Source organism: Delphinus delphis, chromosome 10 (genome assembly GCF_949987515.2).
Source record: "Delphinus delphis chromosome 10, mDelDel1.2, whole genome shotgun sequence".
Taxonomy (NCBI): domain Eukaryota; kingdom Metazoa; phylum Chordata; class Mammalia; order Artiodactyla; family Delphinidae; genus Delphinus; species Delphinus delphis.
In genome coordinates this window covers 70,095,641-70,119,005 of record NC_082692.2, presented here as the reverse complement: position 1 = coordinate 70,119,005, position 23,365 = coordinate 70,095,641, and the positions used below count along the sequence as shown (strand labels likewise).

The window sequence follows — 23,365 nt, the reverse complement described above, 5'->3', positions numbered from 1 at the left end:
TTAAAAAAAGAGGAACAATGAATGAAGGGGGAGAAACGCGACAGACAAAACCAAAGTCTTAACGGTCCATCCCTGCGCCAATAAGTAGTTTGAAAATAACGTCCTTCAGGATCCATATGTTTTCTGCATGTGTAAGAACACTCTTGCACAGGGGGCTTACTTCATAACTGAGATTCTTTTTCATTTAATTCAGTCATATTAGATTATGGGGCTGATTATGATCATATCCACAAATCAGTATTTTAACAGAGTTTCCATGGAAACACTATATGCCCCTGTTTTTTAACTTTTTGGACAAGGCTTTGCCTGTTTAACAACTTGAACAAGTTTGACGAGGACAACATGTTTTGTTTAAGTTACATTAACTGGGGCCAATATTTCCTAATTGCATTACCAGGAGAAACATTCATGGCATTACTCTTACCATGAGAAAACCTCCCCTAGTCTCAGCGTTCGATTTGCTTTAATCACTGGAGAACAGGAAACATACCAGGATTGCCTTGTCTTATCAAGTTTTAAATGTGTTAACTGGCTTTAAATCTATGAAATAATCTCCCTTATTAAATGACAAAGTTAGTCTTGTTAAAAGAATCGGCATTTATGGCTATACCCATCGATTTTTCAAAGTGCAAACATACAGATACCTTTAGCTCCCCGCTAGAGAGCTGATCTCACTGTGCATAAATGCACACCCTTTTTTGCATATGGTTTCAAAAAAATTCCATCTTCCCCCAAAAATGGTCAAAAAATAATAATATCAAATACAGAATAAATGTAAAGGTGATGTCCAGGAAACAAGAACTTTTCATAAAACAACCCTTTTTTTTTTTTTTTTTTTCCTTTTTAGGTATTCACACCTACACAACGAGAGGCGTTTACTTCCACCAGTCCACAATTTGGGTGTAGCCTGTAGCAAAGTTTTTGAAAATGCTGCACTATATAAAGATACAGGGGAAGGGGGCTTTAAGGACTAAAGTCAGAGTTCAGCCTGACAGCATATACAACATATGGCCCGAAGCTCTGTGAGATGTCTGCATGTGAAATGCTGGTGGAGCTTAATGAAGTATCAGCGAGGAATAGTTTAATGTTATAGCAGTAGGCACCGAAGCAGTAATCTGAGTGGGGCGAGCTGTATTTTAATGCATCAAAGTATACTATACTACAGGGAAGTCGAATATAGTTTTAAGACAAATGTTCCCTATTCAGAATTACTTGACTCGAAAACTTTCCTTTGTGAAGGAGGATAAGTAGAAAAGAGTCAAAGTCTCCCAAGAGCTACCTGTCTTACTTTTTAAACTGTGGATGTATCTCAAAAGTTAGCTGATCCGTTTCCAGGCCGACACCTTTTATTCAGGGCGTGGAGTTGCAGATCAAGGCTATAAACCAACGTGGCAGGTGTGTGGTTCTTTCTTGACCCTGGAAGGCCAGCTGTCCAGTGGGATGGCGGTCAGGTCACCTCCATCCTCTCCATCTTCTTCCTTTTTTAGAGCTGCTTATCTGCTCAGACCTGAGTCCCAGTATCCTCTCCTCTGCATTATGACCGAGAATCCCTCAGTGTGAAGGCAGTGGCCGTGACACTTCTACCTTCTCCCATGCCATGCTCCTCTGTCTTGAGTCTGGATGTTTAAAGCCAGCGTGACCAAGGGGCTCTGTTCATGTGGCTGTCCGAACAACCGCCTGGCAGAGGGGCAGGAGGAAGCCCACAAAATGTCAGGCTTTTCCTGCTACCAGTCTAGAGATCAAAGGGAGTTCTCCCCTAGCTGCCCAGCGATGAAGAGAGGGTGGGCCTGTGGGGGCAGCTTCTGAAGAGGGGAGCAGCCATGACAAATACGGCCGAGATCTGACTGACAGTGCCGTTCTGGGGATGGACCAGATTAACGCTAGCTCCATGCACAAAGTGCCCTGCTTTCTTCACCTCTGGCCCCAAGATGCTTTCCCAGAACAGACAGGTGGCAAGCTGTCCTCTTCTCTTGGTGGCCCTTAGCCCCGAGAAGCAATGGGCAATGGAGACCTACAAAGACAGAGGTCTTGCTGGGTAGGGGTGAGCGCATTATTCTACCAAGTCCGTTGTGTCTGAGCTAAGTCTCTTTTAGGGCCCGTCCTTTGCTGACGAAAAGAATAAGATGCAATAAAAGAACACAGGAGTTAAAAGGCTTTGAAATCAGGCAATGCAGGTTCAAGTTCCCACTCTCCTACTGACAAACTGATCTCTGGCAAGTGACACCCTCACTAAGATTCAGGTTTTCCTTCAGTAAGATGCAGAAAATAATAGTTCCACTCTTGGAATGGAGGAGGAACTCGTGATTGTCTCCAGGTAAAGCACCACGTGCCAGAGACTTTCTGAGTCTTCTATGAGTTTTAGATGTCTCAATTCAGCCCTGAGAATTTAGGGACTTACTGTGTCAGTCAGAGCAATTGAACTTCAAGACAGAGGAGGAACTAAACAAAGAATAAGCTGCTAATGATAGCACTCTGCCGCCTCTAGAAGAAGAGGAAGAGCAGAGAAAAAACCGGGAAATTAGATTCAGTTTCCTCTTGGTCCCAGTGTGTGGTCCAACCTTTGTTACCCTTTCAGATGGACTTCTTCTGGACCAGGTACTTCATTTTCTTAAGCCAGTGGACCTGCTCTGCTGGGGAAGTTTCAGCAAGATAACCTACATGAGCTCACTGCTGACCTGCCACTCCCAGCAGACACCTGGCAATCACAAGGAGCTCTACCTGGGGATCACCCACACGCCCAAATTGAGAAACACAAAATGCCTGTGCCATCCCCTGACTTAATCATATTTCTAGTGCATGCCAGGGGTTTCCTGTGCAAATGCACAGACCACAAACCTAACTTCTGTTTGAGTGTGTCCTAATAATTTGTCATTTTTGAAGTCCATTTTAAAAACTAAAGAGCTTATTTTTATCACTGTAGAAAAATTACCATGTTTACAAGGACAAGGAGAAAATACCAAGTTTACATCAAGATGTAGAAGCTGGAGGGGTAGGTGGGCTCAGTCAGTAGCTTCCTAGGGCGTGATTCAAATTCTCCCCTCAGCAAATTGGCCCTTGGCTTTGTATTCCAGACTTATCAGTCACTTCTGAGAATGGCAAGGATCTGCTTCAGGAACAGCAACTAGGATTATGTTAGCAGGATGCCACCAGTTGTCTGTCTCGACTACTGAGCTGGAAAGGATTCTAAGGCCATGCTGGGCTCCACAGGGTTGCTGGATGGGACCACCTGGGCCCACAAATGTTACCTCAAGCACCTATTTGCCACCCCTGGAATGCTAGGTATCACATCCACATTTACATGCACAGGATTACTCAGGAGGAAAAGTTCTGTTCCATCAAAGTAGCCTCAGTGCCCCAGCAGGGCCGACTCCTCCTTGACTCCCTGTGTGAGGAGGCTGACAGCTCCATTCTGCAGCCCCCCAGGCATGTGTGGAATGGATTCGCCCACAGCCACAATCTATAAGGAAAAGCTCAGGGTTTGACATATGTGTACTGAGATTTCATAATGCTTGCAGAGTTGCAATCCTCTCTACCTCTCCCAAGAAGCATATGAAGGACAGCAAGATGCATCTCTTTAGTTACGGTGAGATGGTGGAGTTGACAAAGGACACTGCCTATGAAGTGACAGCACCTCCCAACATACAGTACAGGGCTCAGTGCAGGGCTCTAACCCCGACCCCCACACCAGAAAGCAGCATTCTTGCAGAGGGGTGTGTATGTGTGTGTGTGGGTGTGTGTGTGAGGGTGGTGGGGAGAGGGAGAGAGAGCTTTTCAAAATCAATAACACAGTTATAGTGGAAGATGGGGGCATGGGGCTCCACAACCAGCTTCTTCACCTCTTCTCCAGGATCTGCCTGCCCGAGCTCTCCCCTCACCCTCTGTGCTGTAGTCATACTGGCCTCCCAGTAGCTCTAGGGCACTGTGCCATCTCTCTGGCCTGTCAGCCTTACACATGCCATGTCTTCACCTGGAATGACTTTACCTCATCATCACTTTTCTTTTCTGCATTGAAGTCTAGCCCATCCTTCAGATTTCAGCTGGTTAAAACATCCATAGGGATGGCTGCCCCAAGCTACCAAGTCAGATTCCCTGACTATATTCTCTTACAACATCATGTACCTCCTCTTCCTAGCACTTTTCATGGCTGTAGTTTTTCATATATTTGAAAATATGTATGTCTCCTTGTGAGACTGTAGGGGCCATTTGGACTGTAGGTCCATCTATTTTGCTGTCTTATTTTCATGCCCATAATATCCTCAAACACAGAGATTAACAGGTCAGGAACGCTCAATAGATGCCTCCTTAATAAAGAAATAATACACAATGAAATTTATAGCAGACTTTCAGAGAAGATGAGATGAGATAGGGGTCACAATGAGAGTGCCTCTAACATACCCTATTTTTACATAAGGGCGTTTTCACTTTCAGGAACATTTAAAGTGTCAAAAAATAAAGAAACTCCAATCTCTAAGAAGTAAACACCTACATTGCTCATTCTTAGTAATGTCCCAGTAGATTTACCCATCTTAGCTCTTCATCACACACGGCAGCAGCATGCAGCTGTATTGCCAAATGCCTTCATGGTAGGAGCAACCCAGGGCCATGGATAGAAACTTATAAACATCAGCTATAGCAGTGGAGAGCAGTACACTGAGTTTATTTTCTCCTCGGCCCTAATTAGAATCACAAATGAAATGTTGACAACACATGGAGGAGCCTGCTTGTTGAACACAAATGTTTCCACTCGTATCAACCTCGAGACTCTGATAGTCATGCTTCATCATGAAAGCTAAACAGCCCTGGGGAGATGACTACATGTTTTCTCTAATTACACAAGGATGGGGAAAAGGGCCTCCTACCAAGGACGGACTAACTAGAGGAAAGATTGGTAGGTAAACCTTAAAAAAAATAACAGCATGTGCACATAGTAGGTGACCCAATATGGGCTTCCTGGATGAAATGAAAGGATGAGACCATTACTGTTGCACTGGAATGGGAAGCTGACTGTTATAAACCTGGAAGAAAGCTGCATCAGAGTCAATGCAGGACCTTTATCTTGTTAACAAAAGTCCCACATGAAGGCTGCAGTCGCGCAACACCAACAACCAACTTTCTTTTGTTTGTGGAACTATTTTGATGACAAGCAGAGATATGTAGAGCACAAATTCACTCAGACTGCGAATGATTCCAGGCAAATACACATACACGCGTGCTTTATAATCCTAAAAGATGGCGAACTCTGTCACACAGGCAAAACGCTCCTTTGCATTTAACTTGTTTGTTTTTGTTCCAAACAGATTAGTGCAAGTAGATACAGCCTAAGTGCCTAGTTGATACATGTCATACAGACACATTAATAGAGAATGTATTGTTAGGTGCAGAGGCATTTTTTGTTAAGATTTTTACATTAAAATATTATTTAATCCTCCTTGCAAATCTGCCAGTTGGGTTCCTTTGTACAGACGATGAATTTGAAGATCAGAGAAATTAAATAACTCATTCAAGGTCATGGAGCCAGTTAATGTTGGAGACAGCATTTGAATCTAGATGGTTTCACTCCAGATTCCATTCTTTTAATAGGGATAGTGTTCTAAAATGAAATAATGGGGCAGATGAAGCCTGGAATAATGAAAAGGATTCCTAAAGTTTGGAATCTATAATTGGTGAGTTACAGTGTAAATCCTGCCTGAGACAACTGTGTTTTCCAGAACATTTTCAAGCTACATGTAGCAAAGAGCCAACATAGAGCAAACTTTAAAGAGAAAATGGCACAACACAGATTCATTATTTCATCACAATATACATACACTGCTATAACTTGAAAATATGAAAAACACATTGTCATCTATTTCAAAAACTGGACTTTTATCATGTTATAATAAAAGTACAAAAGCAAATAAAAAATTACCAAGAAGAGCTGCACAAAACACTCATTTTATGTGTAACATAAGTAAACAATCAAACATGAACATGAATTTGATTCCAATTTATATTCTTGGGGCAAGGACAAAAGTAGCCAATCAAAAGATCTAAGTAAAACAATGTGTCAGTGTGAGGCCTTGGCCAGGCTTCCTAAGCTGCCATATTTCTTGATCCTTTTGTTTCTTTCATTAGCTTTATATCAACCAGCATCTGCCTGTGTTTATTCCACCAGCTGTATGAGCTCACTAATTACCTTTAATCATACTTATCTGAAATGCATCTTTATCTTCACATACATCCAGTATGCAGGCAAACCAACTGCTGGGAGGCTGAGGCTGGGAAGACATTGGAATGGGAAGTCTACTTCCTCTAACCTTGACATAGCGGACAGACCAAAAAAGAAAAAGCATCTAGGTCTGCCTCCGCTATCAGCCAAAGGACTTCCAAGACTTGGTTCTCAGAGAGTTGGACAGTGTCGGTGTCCAAGCAAGTCATGTACAGTTTTCACATGGGTTAACAGGTGCAAGGTGATGAGACGATCAGCACTGACTGATAAAATAAGTAAGAATTGCTAAACAGCACCCTCCAAACTGGTAAGTTCTTTGAAGGCCAAGAGCCAGCGTGCTATGTCTTTCCTAGTTCCCATGGCCCCTAGCTCAGACCTGGGCTCACTAGACAAGTAGATGCTAAGAAGTAGTCTCATGCATTCTGGCCACTGTCTTCCTTAGCTTTAGGGAGCTTGGAGGCACACATTTCATATCCACTATTCCACTCATTTTATCAAACATCCCAAGGCCAGGTAAAAGGAATTTAAACTCTGTGGATAGTCATATGAAGTAAACTGAATGACCCTAGGAAGTCCTTGAACCTGAATTTTTACCTTATCCAAAAGGCAAGAAAGAATGAGGAGGTACACATATCCTTCCTACCTTCTTACTAGAGAAACCATATGGCAGCCTTGATTTTCGGCCGAATGGCTCAAAAGGAACCGTGTTTTTATCTTCTGAGTTAGTTAGAACTTCCAGATAATAAAATTTGTAGCTTACCATAAAAAAGAATGGATTGTATTTTTTAAAAAGATCTTAAGCCATAAAATACATAAAACTATAGGTTCCCTGAATATTTTACCTAATATGGATGCTCACAATCCATGTGTTTGCAATAAATACACTGGAGACTTTGAGCAAATTGCTTAACTCTTCTGCGCTTTAGTTTTGTCGTTCATTCATTCAACATTAATTTCATGTGCATACTACATGGCATTGTAGAAACTATGGGAAGAAATCAAAGAAACCATCTTAAGCTTATAGACTAGTGAGTTATTGTCAACTTTAAGTGATATAATGCAAATAAAATGTGGAGGCAGAGACTGCTAATGCTCTCCAACACCTGTGACGACTCTTCTTCCAAAACACACAGCTAGACTACATTTCCCAGCCTCCCTTGCTGTTAAATATGATCATGTGATTTTTTTCTGGCCAGTGGAATGTAAGTGCACTGATAAGTACCATTTCCAGACCTGGCCAACGCCGGGTCCTCATCTTCTTCCACCATCAGTCAGCTAATGGTGAGAACTCTGAGAACTAAGAGGAAGGCACAGTGGCAAGATGGAAGGAGCCTGAGTCCCTGAATGACTGTACCGGAGCCTGGCCCCTGTCAACCTGAGCTAGACTGTGATAAGAACAATAAATAAGTTGTTGTGTGGAGCCACTGAGATCTGGAGGTTTATTTGTTACAGCAGTTACATTAAGGATTTATAATTTACCTAATATAAATCCCTAGCAATATCTGGCCCATTGTAAGCACTGAACGAATGATATGATAGCCATTTAAAATATATATTTCTAGTTCTCTTGCTATATGTTTCATATGACCAAAAAGAAAAAGAAAAAAAGAAACAAGAAAGAAACAAGGAAGGAGGGAAGGAAGGAAGGAAGGAAGAAAGGAGAAAATAACACTGAGGTCTTTTAAAAAGCTCTGTATAAATTTTATACCTAGGTGCTGTTTGGTCATCCACAACCGCAGGGAAATATTTTCCAAGTGCCAAATCTCTCTTCATAATTAAATGAAATTTCTGCATCGATCTGTGGTACCAAGGGCCTCTTCCAGGCTATCCTGGGCTGCAGCTGTCACTCGGCCTGGCTGCCTACCCCACATCAGATCACCACAGCACCTGCTTTGGATGGGGCCCACTGATGGGGATGGGGGGAGCACTTTGCCAAAATTTCACCAAAGCAGCCATTAAAACTGGGAGAAGTGCTCCTTTGAGTTATAAGGTCTGGTCACATGTGGAGATCATTTGGCAAAGAAAGACAGATGGCACTTTCGGGGTTAATCTTCCTAGAGTGAGAGGAGCTGAACTCTAAGGATGTTATTTACACATATAACACAGCTAGTAACTAGAGGATAAGCCATCTCAAATATTCCAGTGAACAAAATGAAGCTCTTCTTGCTATTTAACAAAAGTCAGCTCATTTCCTTTGTATTTTTAAAATTACAGATGTAATATGTGTTTGTTGTATGTAGCAAGCTGAATATGCAGAGGTATAAACAGAAAAAAGTTAATTTTCCTCTCTTTCTTCTTAAATTACTGCTGTCCTCTAGATAAGCAGTATTATCAATTTAGTGTCTATCCTTCCCCACTTACTCCATCTTCAGACAAACCAATGCACATTTTTAGAGTTAATCCTTCCACCTTTGGGGTTTTTTTTTTGTTTGTTTCAACATAAATGGGACTATACAATGTGCATTCCTATTCAGATTGATTTATTTAACCTAACAATTTATTATGAATATCCTCCCAGGTGGATATATTTAGCTCTAACTTATTCTTTTAAAATAGCTGTATAATATCACCTGGGAGAAAGAGCTATTACATATTTGCTGGATTTTAAGACACAATCCATTTTAAATGTTAATAATTGTTGATTTTTTTTTGGAGGGAGGTGAAATGTTAAGTAGACCAATTTATGTGAGGAAATTTTCTGACTTAAAATGAGCAAAAGAATATAGGGAAACATTCTGACTTAAAACGGGCAAAAGCACATAGGAAATACATTTATATAAAAATATACAGAAACTAGGGAATTCTTGAAATTGCAGTGTAACGGTAGCCACCATATTCCTTTGAGGGTGTGTCTGAAGCAAGGTCTGTGTGGGGAACTGGGCTCTTGACTAGATCTTGGTACAGGAGCCCCTCACGGGAGTCGCTTGACCTCACCTGACGTGTGATGTCATTCCTGGGTGATTCTTTTCAATGCACAGTTGTCTTGCCACTTCTCAGCTCTGGCTCACGGAGGGAGGGAGGGACAGAAGGCAGGCACTGCAGGTATTAGCATGCAGATCACACAGCCTCCCTTTGTTCTCTGGGCTGAGGCCAGATGGAATAAATCAATCAGCCCCTGCATCTAAAGTCTTTCTAGGTCCAGGAGCCTTCCACTCCAAGTGTGCACTGCCCATTTTGAATCACCGTTAGAGCCAACTGAACCAAAGAGCCCCTTTGGGCAGTAGGCCACTGCTCCCAGGAGACCAGCAGTGGTGGGGGCTCTCTGCGTATTCCCAGGGTGCTCACAGATTAGCTGGGAGCTGTCAGTCAAGACTGTTTGAGGGCTGAGAAGATGTACTGCTTACAGGAGATGCCACTTCTGATTATCTGCTTTACCAGACCTGTACCATGCACTTAACATGTATCCCTTGATCCTCCCTGCCTCCTGTGAGGTAGGCATTCCACAGATGAGGAAGCTGAGGCTCAGAGAAAGTGAACGGTTTGCCCAAGACCACACAACCTCAGAGTGTAAGCACCACGGAAGTGCGCTTCCTCCTTCAGCCACATGGCCTGGCTTTAACTGCAGGTATCCTCGACTGCCTGTAGTTTTCCTTTAGGTGTCCTGGCCTCCTACGCCCAGCTATGCTGTCAACAGATACATCTTTTTCAGGCCTCTGAGTCCAGGACCCTAGCTGGGCCCTGCAGGACATGGCTAAATAGCTCTGCTGTAACCCAAAGAGACACTCAAATTTTTTGTCCAAGCTCCCCTGAAGTCTGTAAATACAAAGCCTTTCAAGCCTACTCAAGCACTCTGACCAGAATGACAAGGTTTTAGATATAAGAGGGGCCTAAAGATCATCCTCTCAAGCCCTCTCATTTTACAGATAAGAAGGAGACAGGGTGGTGGATATGTCCAGTGGGGCAGTGGCAGTTGGGGTGGGTGACAGCTGGCCGTGGTGGAGCAGTGGCAGTAGTGGCTAGACAGCAGGATAGAGCAGGGTTTGCAAACTATGGCCTGTGGGCCGATCTAGTCGTCTACCTGTTTTGTCTTTGTAAATAAAGTTTTACTGGGGCTCAGGCACACAATTTGTTTACAGATTGTCTGTGGTTGGCTGCGTGCTATAACATCAGAGTTGAGTAGTTGCAACAGACACCGCATGGCCCTCAACATCTAAAATATTTACTACCTGGCTCTTTACAAAAAAAGCTTGCTGGGCCCTGGGAAACACAGAGGCATGCAGGTTGATATAAGTTACTGGAAGCTTTCCAGTTCTTAGAATGAGTGTTAGATTCACAGGTGTTTGTCATATTATGACCCATTGATGACTGAATGCTACATACAAGCCACTGATGGTCATGTATCACACACAAATAATTATTATTAAATTCTGTGCTCCTGAAAGTAGAGAGATAGGAAAAAGGGAGGGAAGGAAGGGAGGAAGGAACCATTTAGCCCTTATTAAGATTTAAATGGCTCTTTGTTGTCTACATCTGACTTTTCCCCACTGTATTATCGGACGCTCAAAGAATGTTGGAGAGAAGGACGAAGGATGACAGGCTGAGTGAAGCAGATTTTTCAGGAAGGAGGCAGGATGAGTGTCCTAGGTTCTGTGAGGCTGGACGGGGCTTGTCCAAAGGAGGAAAGGGATCCCAAAGAGCAGGCCATTAAGGATAGTCACAATCCAAATTTTCAACTTCATGCCCAAGGGTACTGCCAGAGTGGCACAAGGGGCCAGGCCTCCTGGTCTTTTGTCAGGACCCCCTCCTGCCTGTTGAGTCAAGGTTGAGTTGAATGCTAGCAGCACAGAAGCCTTGGAAAGCACTCTCCTGGGTAATTGTGACCATTTATTAAGGCACTCTGGGCCATGACATGTATTGCTTCATGTAATCCTGGGAACAATTTTATGAAGCAAAAACAACTGTTATCCCCATGTCAGAGATGAGGACAAGGGGTTTTCAGTGGGCAAGTTACTTGCCCAGAGACATGAAGCTAGTAAATGGTGAAGCCGAATTCAAATCTAGACCCAGCTGATTCCAAACCCCAAACTCAACTGCTCTATTACACTGCCTGGGGCCAGGGATCCCACTTCACACTGCCTCAAGAAAAGCATGTTTTTTTCACCATAGGCATGTGGAACATTTTGGCATGTTGAAGGGCAGCTTTGACATTGAAATCCCACCTCAGCAAATGGAGGGGCATTTGCACATTCAAAGAAATGTTCCAGCCCCTGGTGGGAAAGTTTCCAATGGCTTCAATTAGAGAACAGTCACAGTTCATTGATGCCTGATGCTCATGGGGGGCGGCTTTATTGTTTTATATGTGAAAAATGAGGAAAGAGCCAGAACCTCAGCATCAGGGAAACGATGAAAGATTGAGAAGTATTTCCAAAGGCATGCAAACCGAAAGGTCAATTCAGTGAGGGGGTGAGGGCGGTGGGGCGGGGGGGAGCAAGCAAAGAAGCAGCTGAGAAGTATTTGTGGCCCCAGGGAGAAGAGGCAGTGATGCCCACGAAAGGAAACCATGGCTATGAATTTCAGGGCATCAAGACCCTGTCAACACAGCTAATCCCTGCGGATGTTGGCTGAATAAGCCTTCGGTGACCAAACAGTGCACTGTGGAAACCGTGTCAGCCTCCAGCAGGCCAATTTGTCCTCATATTACACACTCTGCTGGCTCTGTTGCTAGACCCCCAGATCGAGGATCCACAGCGAGTGTCCCCCAACTCAATGAGGGTTGACACAGTGTGGTTAGTAAGTCAACAGAATTCAGAAACCAGGACCGGATTAAGTAGATAGTTTTATTTTGGTGCCCTGGACTTCAAGCAGATTAAATAATCAAAAAGCCTGAGCCACTGGGGTCATGTTTGAATGCTACAGCTGTTCACCGAGGTTTGACAAACATTTTTTTTCTGGCTCGTCGGCTCAATGGGAAAGGCAGCGATGATCCTGGGGAGGGCGACGCTTTGAGAAAGAAGGGGGAGAGCACAATCAAAAGATCCTCTTATGGAAAACAATCCCAGCCAGATGGAGACAAGGAAAGGGCTGCTTAAATAAGTGTCTCCGGAAAGCGACAACTGTTCTCTACATTGAAGAAAAGCACTAGTAGGATTCAGAAAAAAAGTGAATGAAAAGCTGGACTTGGAGTTTGCCCTCGGTGTGTTGGTCTGCAGATTAATAAAGGTGGGCTTCAGGTTCAACGGGTAAGCTGGTGGAGACTCAGTCATGGAAGGTGAGCCATGATTAATTCCCTCCCGCCTTAGAAAGTGGGACGCCCCTCAGGAAAGTATCTGTGGGAAGCTTATTTTCAAGTTGTCTTTCTCAAAAGACCAAACAGATGTTAAAAATTGTCTCTGATAGAAGGATTTATGTTTGTGCCATGCTGGGTCAGAGGAAGGGGGAGGGGACCAATGTACACAGTCATGAATGGGTATGCAGTTGGCCTGTCATGGGCCATTTCATAGAAAACACAGTCCTTCAGGTTGGAGTTCATTTATCATCCACTTGGAGGGGGTGGGTGGGAGTGGGAAGACTTTCTGAAACTAATTAATGCTTGAGACCCACAGCTAAATTGAGGGTGGCAACTCTCCTCTAACCGGAAGATGCTTTGGCACTGAGATTTATATTTATTTAAATTACAGAAAGGAAAGCAAGGGTTTCGCTCTTTTATATGCTGGAAGAGGCAATGGGACTATGATGCTTTGCATACCTTGAGCTAGACTAAACTGAGCAAAATCTCCTTCGGAAGGCTCTCCAAACATCTTCCCTCTTGCCCTAAAGAACTGTTCGCAGCAGCAGAGAATTGAAAGGACGAAGGGGAAAAGCCTCCGTGCATTTGACAGCCACATTGTACTTTTCCCCAGTTAAGGCCAAAAACAGACAAACAAATAAACCAAAAAACCTCTCTCAAGAGCTTTCTCTCTGAGTAGATAACCATCTTGAGTTTTAAATAGTATTGCCTGGCCCTGTGAATTCCTCTACCAATTTAACAAAATGTCCTTGATGGATGTTTGCCATATTTTGAAATTCAAGTGTTAGGAAAAAAGAAGGAAGTGATAGAGCTACATTGGAGATTGACCTAGAAGCACCTAAGAAAATGTCAACTCAGCATCCTCTCTGAACTTGTCAAGGAGGTTCCTGTTGATTCTAGAGACCCCGTACACATTTCCACACGGCCAAAGAGCTCTGCATAAGGATGCCTTCTGCAGCACCATTTGTCATGAAAGAAACTGCAACAACTCAAATGCTCGTCAGTATGGGAGTGGCTAAATATTAAATCTGGCATGGCCTCACCATGGAATACTCCATAGAAGTTAGAAGGAATTAATGAGCTCTCTATATAACCATGTGGATGAATCAGTTTTGAGTGACTAGATTATATTGAAAATTAAACATGCCTATGATTATATTTATGTAGTTTTTAAAAAACCACCATGCAAAACATTATGTAGTATGTGTATGTACATGTGTGTTATGTAAAAGTATTTACAGGCAGTAAAGCACAGCAGGTAAGGACCATGACAGACCCTGGAAGCAGACTGCTGGGTTCAAATCATGATTCTACTACTTCTGTGTGACCTTGGGCAAGTGATTTAGCTTCTCTGGGCCTCAGTTTCATCACCTTTAATAGAGGCATAATAATAGACCCCAAATTACAAGGTTAGAAGGACTAAATTAATATATATAAAGCACATTCAATAGTGCCTGTATCAGAACATGAGCTATAAGGCTATTTCCAATTGTTGTTCTTGTTAAGTATTTTTTTAACATCTTTATTGGAGTACAACTGCTTTATAATGGTGTGTTTCTGCCGTATAACAAAGTGAATCAGCTATACATATACATATATCCCCATACCTCCTCCCTCTTGTGTCTCCCTCCCACCCTCCCTATCCCACCCCTCTAGATGGTCACAAAGCACCAAGCTGATCTCCCTGTGCTTTGCAGCTGCTTCCCACTAGCTATCTATTTTACATTTGGTAGTGCATATATGTCCATGCCACTCTCTCACTTCGTCCCAGCTTACCCTTCCCACTCCCTGTGTCCTCAAGTCCATTCTTTACGTCTGCATCTTTATTCCTATACTGCCCCTAGGTTCATCAGAACCATTTTTAAAAAATTTCATATATATCTGTTAGCATATGGTATTTGTTTTTCTCTTTCTGACTTACTTTACTCTGTATGACAGTCTCTAGCTCCATCCACCTCACTACAAATAACTCAATTTTGTTTCTTTTTATGGTTCAGTAACATTCCATTGTATATATGTGCCACATCTTCTTTATCCATTCATCTGTCGACGGACACTTAGGTTGCTTCCATGACCTGGTTATTGTAAACAGAGCTGCAATGAACATTGTGGTACATGACTCTTTTGGAATTATGGTTTTCTCAGGGTATGTGCCCAGTAGTGGGATTGCTGGGTCATATGGTACTTCTATTTTTAGTTTTTTAAGGGACCTCCATACTGTTTTCCCTAGTGGCTGTATCAATTTACATTCCCACCAACAGTGCAAGAGGGTTCCCTTTTCTCCACACCCTCTCCAGCATTTATTGTTTGTAGATTTTTGGATGATGGCTATTCTGACTGGTGTGAGGTGATACCTCATTGTAGTTTTGATTTGCATTTCTCTAATGATTAGTGATGTTGAGCATCCTTTCATGTGTTTGTTGGCAATCTGTATATCTTCTTTGGAGAAATGTCTATTTAGGTCTTCTGCCCATTTTTGGACTGGGTTGTTTGTTTTTTTGTTATTGGGCTGCATGAGCTGCTTGTATATTTTGGACATTAATCCTTTGTCAGTTGCTTCATTTGCAAAAATTTTCTCCCATTCTGACGGTTGTCTTTTCATCTTGTTTATAGTTTCCTTTGCTGTGCAAAAGTTTCATTAGGTCCCAGTTGTTAATTTTTGTTTTTGTTTCCATTTCTCTAAAAGCTGGGTCAAAAAGGATCTTGCTGTGATTTATGTCATAGGGTGTTCTGCCTATGTTTTCCTCTAAGACTTTTATAGGGTCTGGCCTACATTTAGATCTTTCATCCATTTTATTTTTGTGTATGGTGTTAGGGAGTGTTCTAATTTCATTCTTTTACATGTAGCTGTCCAGTTTTTCCAGCACCACTTATTTAAGAGGCTGTCTTTTCTCCATTGTATACTCTTGCCTCCTTTGTCATAGATTAAGTGACCATAGGTGCGTGGGATTGTCTCTGGGCTTTCTGTCCTGTTCCATTGATCTATATTTCTGTTTTTGTGCCAGTACCATACTGTCTTGATTACTGTAGCTTTGTAATATAGTTTGAACTCCAGGAGCCTGATTCCTCCATTTTTCTTTCTCGAGATTGCTTTGGCTATTCGGAGTCTTTTGTGTTTCCATACAAATAGTGAAATTTTTTGTTCTAGTTCTGTGAAAAATGCTATTGGTATGTTGATAGGGAGTGCACTGAATCTGTAGATTTCTTTGGGTAGTATGGTCATTTTCACAATGTTGATTCTTCCAATCCAAGAACATGGTATATCTCTCCATCTGTTTGTATCATCTTTAATTTCTTTCATCAGTGTCTTATAGTTTTCTGCATACAGGTCTTTTGTCTTCTTAGGTAGGTTTATTCCTAGTATTTTATTCTTTTGTGGCAATGGTAAATGGGAGTGTTTCCTTAATTTCTCTGTCAGATTTTTCATCATTAGTGTATAGGAATGCAAGAGATTTCTGTGCATTAATTTTGTATCCTGCAAATTTACCAAATTCATTGATTAGCTCTAGTACTTTTCTGGTAGCATCTTTGGATTCTCTATGTAGAGTGTCATGTCATCTGCAAACAGTGACAGTTTTACTTCTTCTTTTCCGATTTGTATTCTTTATTTCTTTTTCTTCTCTGATTGCTGTGGCTAGAACTTCCAATACTATGTTGAATAATAGTGGTGAGAGTGGGCAACCTTGTCTTGTTTCTGATCTTAATGGAAATGGTTTCAGTTTTTCACCATTGAGAACGATGTTGGCCGTGGGTTTGTCATATATGGCATTTATTATGTTGAGGTAAGTTCCTTCTATGCCTACTTTCTGGATTTTTTTTTTTTTTTTATCATAAATGGGTGTTGAATTTCGTTGAGAGCTTTTTCTGCATCTACTGAGATGAGCATACGGTTTTTATCCTTCAGTTTGTTAAGATGGTGTATCACATTGATTTGCATATACTGAAGAATCCTTACATTTCTGGGATAAACCCCACTTGATCACAGTGTATGATCCCTTTAATGTGCTGTTGGATTCTGTTTGCTAGTATTTTGTTGAGGATTTTTGCATCTATGTTCAGCAGTGATATTGGCCTGTAGTTTTCTTTTTTTGTGACATTTTTGTCTGGTTTTCGTATCACGGTGATGGTAGCCTCGTAGAATGAGTTTGGGAGTGTTCATTCCTCTGCTATATTTTGGAAGAGTTTGAGAAGGATAGGTGTTAGCTCTTCTCTAAATGTTTGAAAGAATTCACCTGTGAAGCCATCTGGTCCTGGATGTTTGTTTGTTGGAAGATTTTTAATCACAGTTTCAATTTCAGTCCTTGTGATTGGTCTGATTATATTTTCTATTTCTTCCTGGTTCAGTCTTGGAAGGTTGTATTTTTCTAAGAATTTGTCCATTTTATTGGCATATAGTTGCTTGTAATAATCTCTCATGATCCTTTGTATTTCTGCAGTGTCAGCTGTCTCTTCTTTTTCATTTCTAATTCTATTGAGTCTTCTCCCTTTTTTTCTTTATGAGTCTGGCTAATGGCTTATCAATTTTTGTTTATCTTCTCAAAGAACCAGCTTTTAGTTTTATTGATCTTTGCTATCATTTCTTTCTTTTTCATTTATTTCTGATCCGATTTTTCTGATTTTTTTCCTTCTGCCAACTTTGGGGTTTTTTTGTTCTTCTCTCTCTAAGTGCTTTAGGTGTAAGGTTAGGTTGTTTATTTGAGATGTTTCTTGTTTCTTGAGGTAGGATTGTATTGCTATAAACTTCCCTCTTAGAATTGCTTTTGCTGCATCCCATAGGTTTTGGGTCACCGTGTTTTCATTGTCACTTGTTTCTAGGTATTTTCTGATTTCTTCTTTGATTTCTGCAGTGATCTCTTGGTTACTCAGTAGTGTATTGTTTAGCCTCCATGTGTTTGTATTTTTGACAGATTTTTTCCTGTAATTGACATCTAGTCTCATAGCGCTGTGGTCGGAAAAGGTACTGAAACGATTTCAATTTTCTTAAATTTACCAAGGCTTGATTTGTGACCCAAGATATGATGTATCCTGGAGAATGTTGCAGAAGCACTTGAGAAGAAAGTGTATTCTGTTGTTTTTGGATGGAATGTCCTATAAATATCAGTTAAGTCCATCATGTTTAATGTGTCATTTAAAGCTTGTGTTTCCTTATTTATTTTCATTTTGTATCATCTGCCAGTGGTGAAAATGGGGTGTTAAAGTCCCCTACTATTACTGTGTAACTGTCGATTTCCCATTTTATGGCTGTTAACATTTGCCTTATGTATTGAGGTGCTCCTATGTTGGGTGCATAAATATTTACAATTGTTATATTTCTTCTTGGATTGATCCCTTGATCATTATGTAGTGTCCTTCTTTGTCTCTTGTAATAGCCTTTATTTTAATGAGAATTGCTACACCAGCTTTCTTTTGATTTCCTTTCATGGAGTATCTTTTTCCACCCCCTCACTTTCAGTCTGTATGTGTCCCTAGGTCTGAAGTGGGTGTCTTGTAGACAGCATATATACGGGTCTTGTTTTTGTATCCGTTCAGCCTGTCTATGTCTTTTGGGTAGAGCATTTTATCCATTTACATTTAAGGTAGTTATTGATATGAATGTTCCTATTACCATTTTCTTAATCGTTTTGGGTTTGTTATTGTAGGTCTTTTCCATCTCTTGTGTTTCCTGCCTAGAGAAGTTCCTTTAGCATTTGTTGTAAAGCTGGTTTGGTCGTGAATCCTCTTAGCTTTTGCTCATCTGTAAAGGTTTTAATTTCTCCGTCGAATCTGAATGAGATCCTTGCTGGGTAGAGTAATCTTGGTTGTAGGTTTTTCCCTTTCATCACTTTAAATATGTCCTGCCACTCCCTTCTGGCTTGCAGAGTTTCTGCTGAAAGATCAGCTGTTAACCTTATGGAGATTCCCTTGTTTGTTATTTGTTGCTTTTCTCTTGCTGCTTTTAATATTTTTCCTTTGTATTTAATTATTGATAGTTTAATATGTGCCTTAGCGTGTTTCTCCTTGGTTTTATCCTGTATGGGACTCTCTGTGCTTCCTGGAATTGATTATTTCCTTTCCCATATCAGGGAAGTTTTCAACTATAATCTCTTCAAATATTTTCTCAGTCCCTTTTATTCCCTCTTCTTCTTCTGGGACCCCTATAATTCGAATGTTGGTGTGTTTAATGTTGTCCCAAAGGTCTCTGAGACTGCCCTCAATTCTTTTCATTCTTTTTTCTTTATTCTGCTCTGCAGTAGTTATTTCCACTATTTTATCTTCCAGGTCACTTATCAACTCTTCTGCCTCAGTTATTCTGCTATCGATTCCTTCTAGAGAATTTTTCATTTCACTTATTGTGTTATTCATCATTGTTTGTTTGCTCTTTAGTTCTTCTAGGTCCTTGTTAAACGTTTCTTGTATTTTCTCCATTCTATTTCCAAGATTTTGGATCATATTTACTATCATTACTCTGAATTCTTTTTCAGGTAGGCTGCCTATTTCCTCTTCATTTGTGTGGTCTGGTGGGTTTTTACCTTGCTCCTTCATCTGCTGTGTGTTTCTCTGTCTTCTCAGTTTGCTTAACTTACTGTGTTTGGGGTCTCCTTTCCACAGGCTGCAGGTTCATAGTCCCCGTTGTTTTTGGTGTCTGCCCCCAGTGGGTAAGGTTGGTTCAGTGGGTGGTGTAGGCTTCCCGGTGGAGGGGACTGGTGCCTGTGTTCTGGTGGATGAGACTGGATCTTGTCTTTCTGGTGGGCAGGACTGCGTCTGGTGGTGTTTTTTGGGGTGTCTGTGACTTTATTACGATCTTAGGCAGCCTCTCTGCTAATGGGTGGGGTTGTGTTCCTGTCTTGCTAGTTGTTTGGCATAGAGTGTCCAGCACTATAGCTTGCTGGTTGTTAAGTGGAGCTGGGTCTTAGCATTGAGATCGAGATCTCTGGGAGCGCCTTCGCCATTTGATATTATGTGGTGCCGGGAGGTCTCTGGTGGACCAATGTCCTGAACTTGGCTCTCCCACTTCAGAGGCTCAGGCCTGACACCTGGCTGGAGCACCAAGACCCTGTCAGCCACTCGGCTGCCTGTGTTGGAGGGTCTCCTGCAAAGGTGGGGGTGGCTGTGGCTCACCACGGGGACAAGGACAGTAGCAGCAGAAGTTCTGGGAATTACTCCTTGGCGTGAGCCCTCTCAGAGTCTACCATTAGCCCCACCCAACAAGACTATTTTGAATTATGGTTTTCTCAGGGTACATGCCCAGTAGTGGGACTGCAATGTTTTTAAAAGGCCTGGAGGGATACACTAGCAAATGGTAGGGAAGAGGGGGGGTCCTGTTGGAAAATATGATGTGGGTGCTCATCAAAGCGAGTTCAACGGTATCAGTAATGCACTGTTACTTTGAGTTAAAGAAAAAAGAGATGAAAGAAATATGGCAAACTATGAATAACAGACAGAACTTTGTAACAGGAACATGGTGTTTATTATATTATTTTTAATGCTTTTCTTTGTTTTTAAAATCTCTTGAATAAAAATGGAGTAGAGCCGGTCATCATTCATGGAATTATTATACCTGCAAAGATGGACATCAATTTGTAAGAATGCTTCAGACCTGCCCTATCCAATATGGACCACTAGCACCGTATGGCTACTTAAATTTTAACTGATTAAAATTAAATGCAGGGCTTCCCTGGTGGCGCAGTGGTTGAGAGTCTGCCTGCTAATGCAGGGGACACGGGTTCGTGCCCCGGTCCGGGAGGATCCCACATGCCACGGAGTGGCTAGGCCCGTGAGCCATGGCCGCTAAGCCTGTGCGTCCGGAGCCTGTGCTCCGCAACAGGAGAGGCCACAACAGTGAGAGGCCTGCGTACCGCAAAAAAAAAAAAATTAAATGCAAATAAAAATTCAGTTCCTTGGTTGCAGTAGTCACATTTCAAGAGCTCAGCAGCCACATGCAGATAATAGCTACAATATTAAACAGTAGATATAGATCATTGCAATGAGCATAGAAAGTCCTATTGGACAGCACTGACCTGCAGCATACATTTAAGAAATGTGAATATCTGAACTCCGTATTATGCTTCTAAACTTCTGGTCCCAGATAATTCTGCCGCATTGTACACAGGGCATGTGCCCCCCAAATTATTTTTTCACATTTCTACTTGATATCCTATTTCATCTACCTTCCAGTTACCTGTGAATTTAAAGGGAAACAAATGCTGACACCACTTACAAACTGGTTCCTATCACAGTTTCTTTCTGTCTGTTGTAGGCGAACTGCTCCTGCTCTCAAGTATGATTTTCCTGCTCCCGGTGGTGTGTGGCTGCCCAGAGAGGTGCCACTGTCACTCACCTTCAAATTTTGTAGACTGCAGCCGGCAGGGTCTGGCTGAAGTCCCTTCCGATCTGCCTCCTCAGACTCTAACCCTGCACTTACAAGATAACCAGATACGTCAGCTTCCGGCTTCTGCATTTAAGTCAGTGCCACAGCTCACAGCCTTGAACTTGCACAACAATTCTCTTTCAAATCTGACCTCCGGAGTTTTCCATGGACTTCAGCACTTGCGGGTCTTAAACCTAACCCAGAACTCCCTGCATTCCCTGGAAAGCAGACTTTTCCATTCCCTCCCACAGCTGAGGGAACTTGATTTATCATCAAACAACATAAGCCACCTTCCCACATCCCTGGGTGAGCCTTGGGAGAACCTAACTGTATTTGCGATCCAACAAAACCAGCTTCAGCAGCTCGATCGAGCCCTCCTAGAATCCATGCCCAGAGTGAGGCATTTATTTCTCAAGGACAACCTCTGGAAATGCAATTGCCACTTGCTCAGTCTTAAACTCTGGCTGGAGACGTTTATCTATAAAGGTCAGTAATGCCTATCTGTGTGTTACCAGCCTAGGATGAACCTCATCTGTTCTCTGCATTAGAAGGGATGTTGAGGAGTATTTGAGGGATCCATGTAAGCTTTTTTTTTTTTTTCCATGTAAGCTTTTTCACATTGATGTCATTTCATGGTATGGCAAAAGAGGCAAGTGAGTCATTAAAGGGTGTTTAAAGTCAGGTATTTAAAATCATCTACAGATATGATTCATGGAGATAACTTTCCACTTTTTTTTTCTCCCCACCCCAACTTTCCAGTCTTTGATTAACAATACCATTAAGTTATTTTTCTGGGAAATGTAGGCCCTTAAGGAAGAGGGAATTTCAATCATCACCTAAATAACTACTCAACTCTGAAGTGACACCAAATTTTGATTTTCAAGTGTGATCCAACTGGGGGCATGTTATCTCTCCTTAGGACTTTCCCCCCTTCTTTGTCTGCTTCTGACCATTTGACAGCTGTGAATCTTCCCTGAGATTATCCATTCTGCTTTAGCAAACACCACTGTTACTGAAACTGGATACAGTAAGGTACCCTCTCCAAAGGGAACTACTATTTCTTTAACCAGATATCAAAAGCAAAGCAAGAGATCCCAGAACAAAAAAATGAGGGGATCTAGAAATCACTTAGGGGTCAGCAAACCATAGCCCAAGAGCCAAATTTGCCCCACCTCCTATTTTTTGTAGATAAAGTTTTGTTGGAACACATCCACACCCCATTTATTTACTGTCTGTGGGTGTTTTGCATTATAAGGGCAAAGTTGAATAGCTGGGACAGAGACTATGGCAAGGCTTAAAATGTGAAGTATTTCTGGCTCTTTATAGAATAGTTTGCCAACCCCTTCTAACTCAATGCTAGCCTATTATCAATGGAAATGGAGGCCCAGAGATGTTCATGACTTGACCAAGGTCACAAAGTAGAAGCACAGACAGAAGTAGAATGAGTGGCTTTAGGTCTTGGCCCTGCATTCTTTCCTCTACATCACAGTGTTTCTTTCCTCCTAACTTTTAAGTATCATTCATTCATTCATCCTATACTTGAGTGAATCTTATGTGCCAGGGACATTTCTAGGCACTGAGAAAAGGTCAGTGAACAAGAAACTCCCCACCATCATAGGCATTACATTCTGACAGTAGAAACATGTTAAAAAAGACAATATATACCCATGTTCAGATAGCAGTTAGTGCTAGAGGTGGGGTAAGGGGAGAGAGTAATGGGATGGGGGTTCCACTTCAGATGGGAAGGACAGGAAGGCCCCTCCAAGGAGGTGACATGGGGGAGCAGAACTGAAACAATGAGGGGAAATGAACCATGAGATAACTGGGGGAAAGGACAGCAGTGCGAAGGCCCTGACGGGAAAGTAAGCTTGGCTCCACTGAGGGACAGAAAGAGGGACAAATGAGTGGCTAGAACAGAGGAAGGGAGTGAGAGAGGATAAGGCAGCACAAGTACCCAGGACTTGGGTCATGTTGGAACGTGCAGAGTAGGCTGAGACATTTGGATTTTATTTTAGGCGAGATGGAAATCTCTTGAAGAATTTTAGTCAGGGGAACAATATGATCTGATTACATTTTAAAGGTCACTCTGGTGACTCCAAGGAGAGTAGACCAAAAGCTACAGAAGAAGAAGCAGGGGGATGAGGAGAAAGTGATTTCAGTCATGCAGGGAAAAGATGATGGTGCCCAAACCAGAGTGATGAGAAATTATCAACTTTGGGAGATATTTAGAATATTGAACTGATAGAAATTACTAATGGGTTGGCATGGGAGATAAAGAAAAGAGAGTATATTATAGGAAATTCAATTTTGTTTTGTCCTTCAGGAGTAACCAGATAAATGGTGATGCCAGTAGCTGATAAGGGGCAGGCTGGGGAATAGGGGAAATGGGTAAGTATGTGTAGGAGGTGGTAAATCAAGAACTCAATGTGGGGCGTGTCAAGTTGAGATGCCCATTACATAGCCAAGGAGTGTTGTTGAGTTGGTGGCTATATATCTGAGCCTATAATTTGGGAAGATATCAGAGCTCCAGACATGAATTAGGAAATCAACAGAGTCCAGATGGTTGCAGCAGTTACACAGAAGG

The 23,365-nt window shown here is 42.0% G+C and overlaps 2 protein-coding genes across 2 annotated transcripts in view; one reads left to right on the top strand and one right to left on the bottom strand.

The window, feature by feature from the left end:
• The window catches only part of CACNA2D3 (calcium voltage-gated channel auxiliary subunit alpha2delta 3), a 784,136-nt gene that overhangs the window by 106,436 nt on the left and 654,335 nt on the right, over positions 1-23,365 (bottom strand). The window lies entirely within an intron of this gene.
• The window catches only part of LRTM1 (leucine rich repeats and transmembrane domains 1), a 31,622-nt gene that overhangs the window by 4,972 nt on the left and 3,285 nt on the right, over positions 1-23,365 (top strand). Inside the window, exon 2 of the mRNA XM_060021614.1 lies at positions 20,651-21,267. Within this exon, the coding sequence (XP_059877597.1) occupies positions 20,651-21,267 (617 nt within the window). The remainder of the gene's footprint in view (positions 1-20,650; positions 21,268-23,365) is intronic.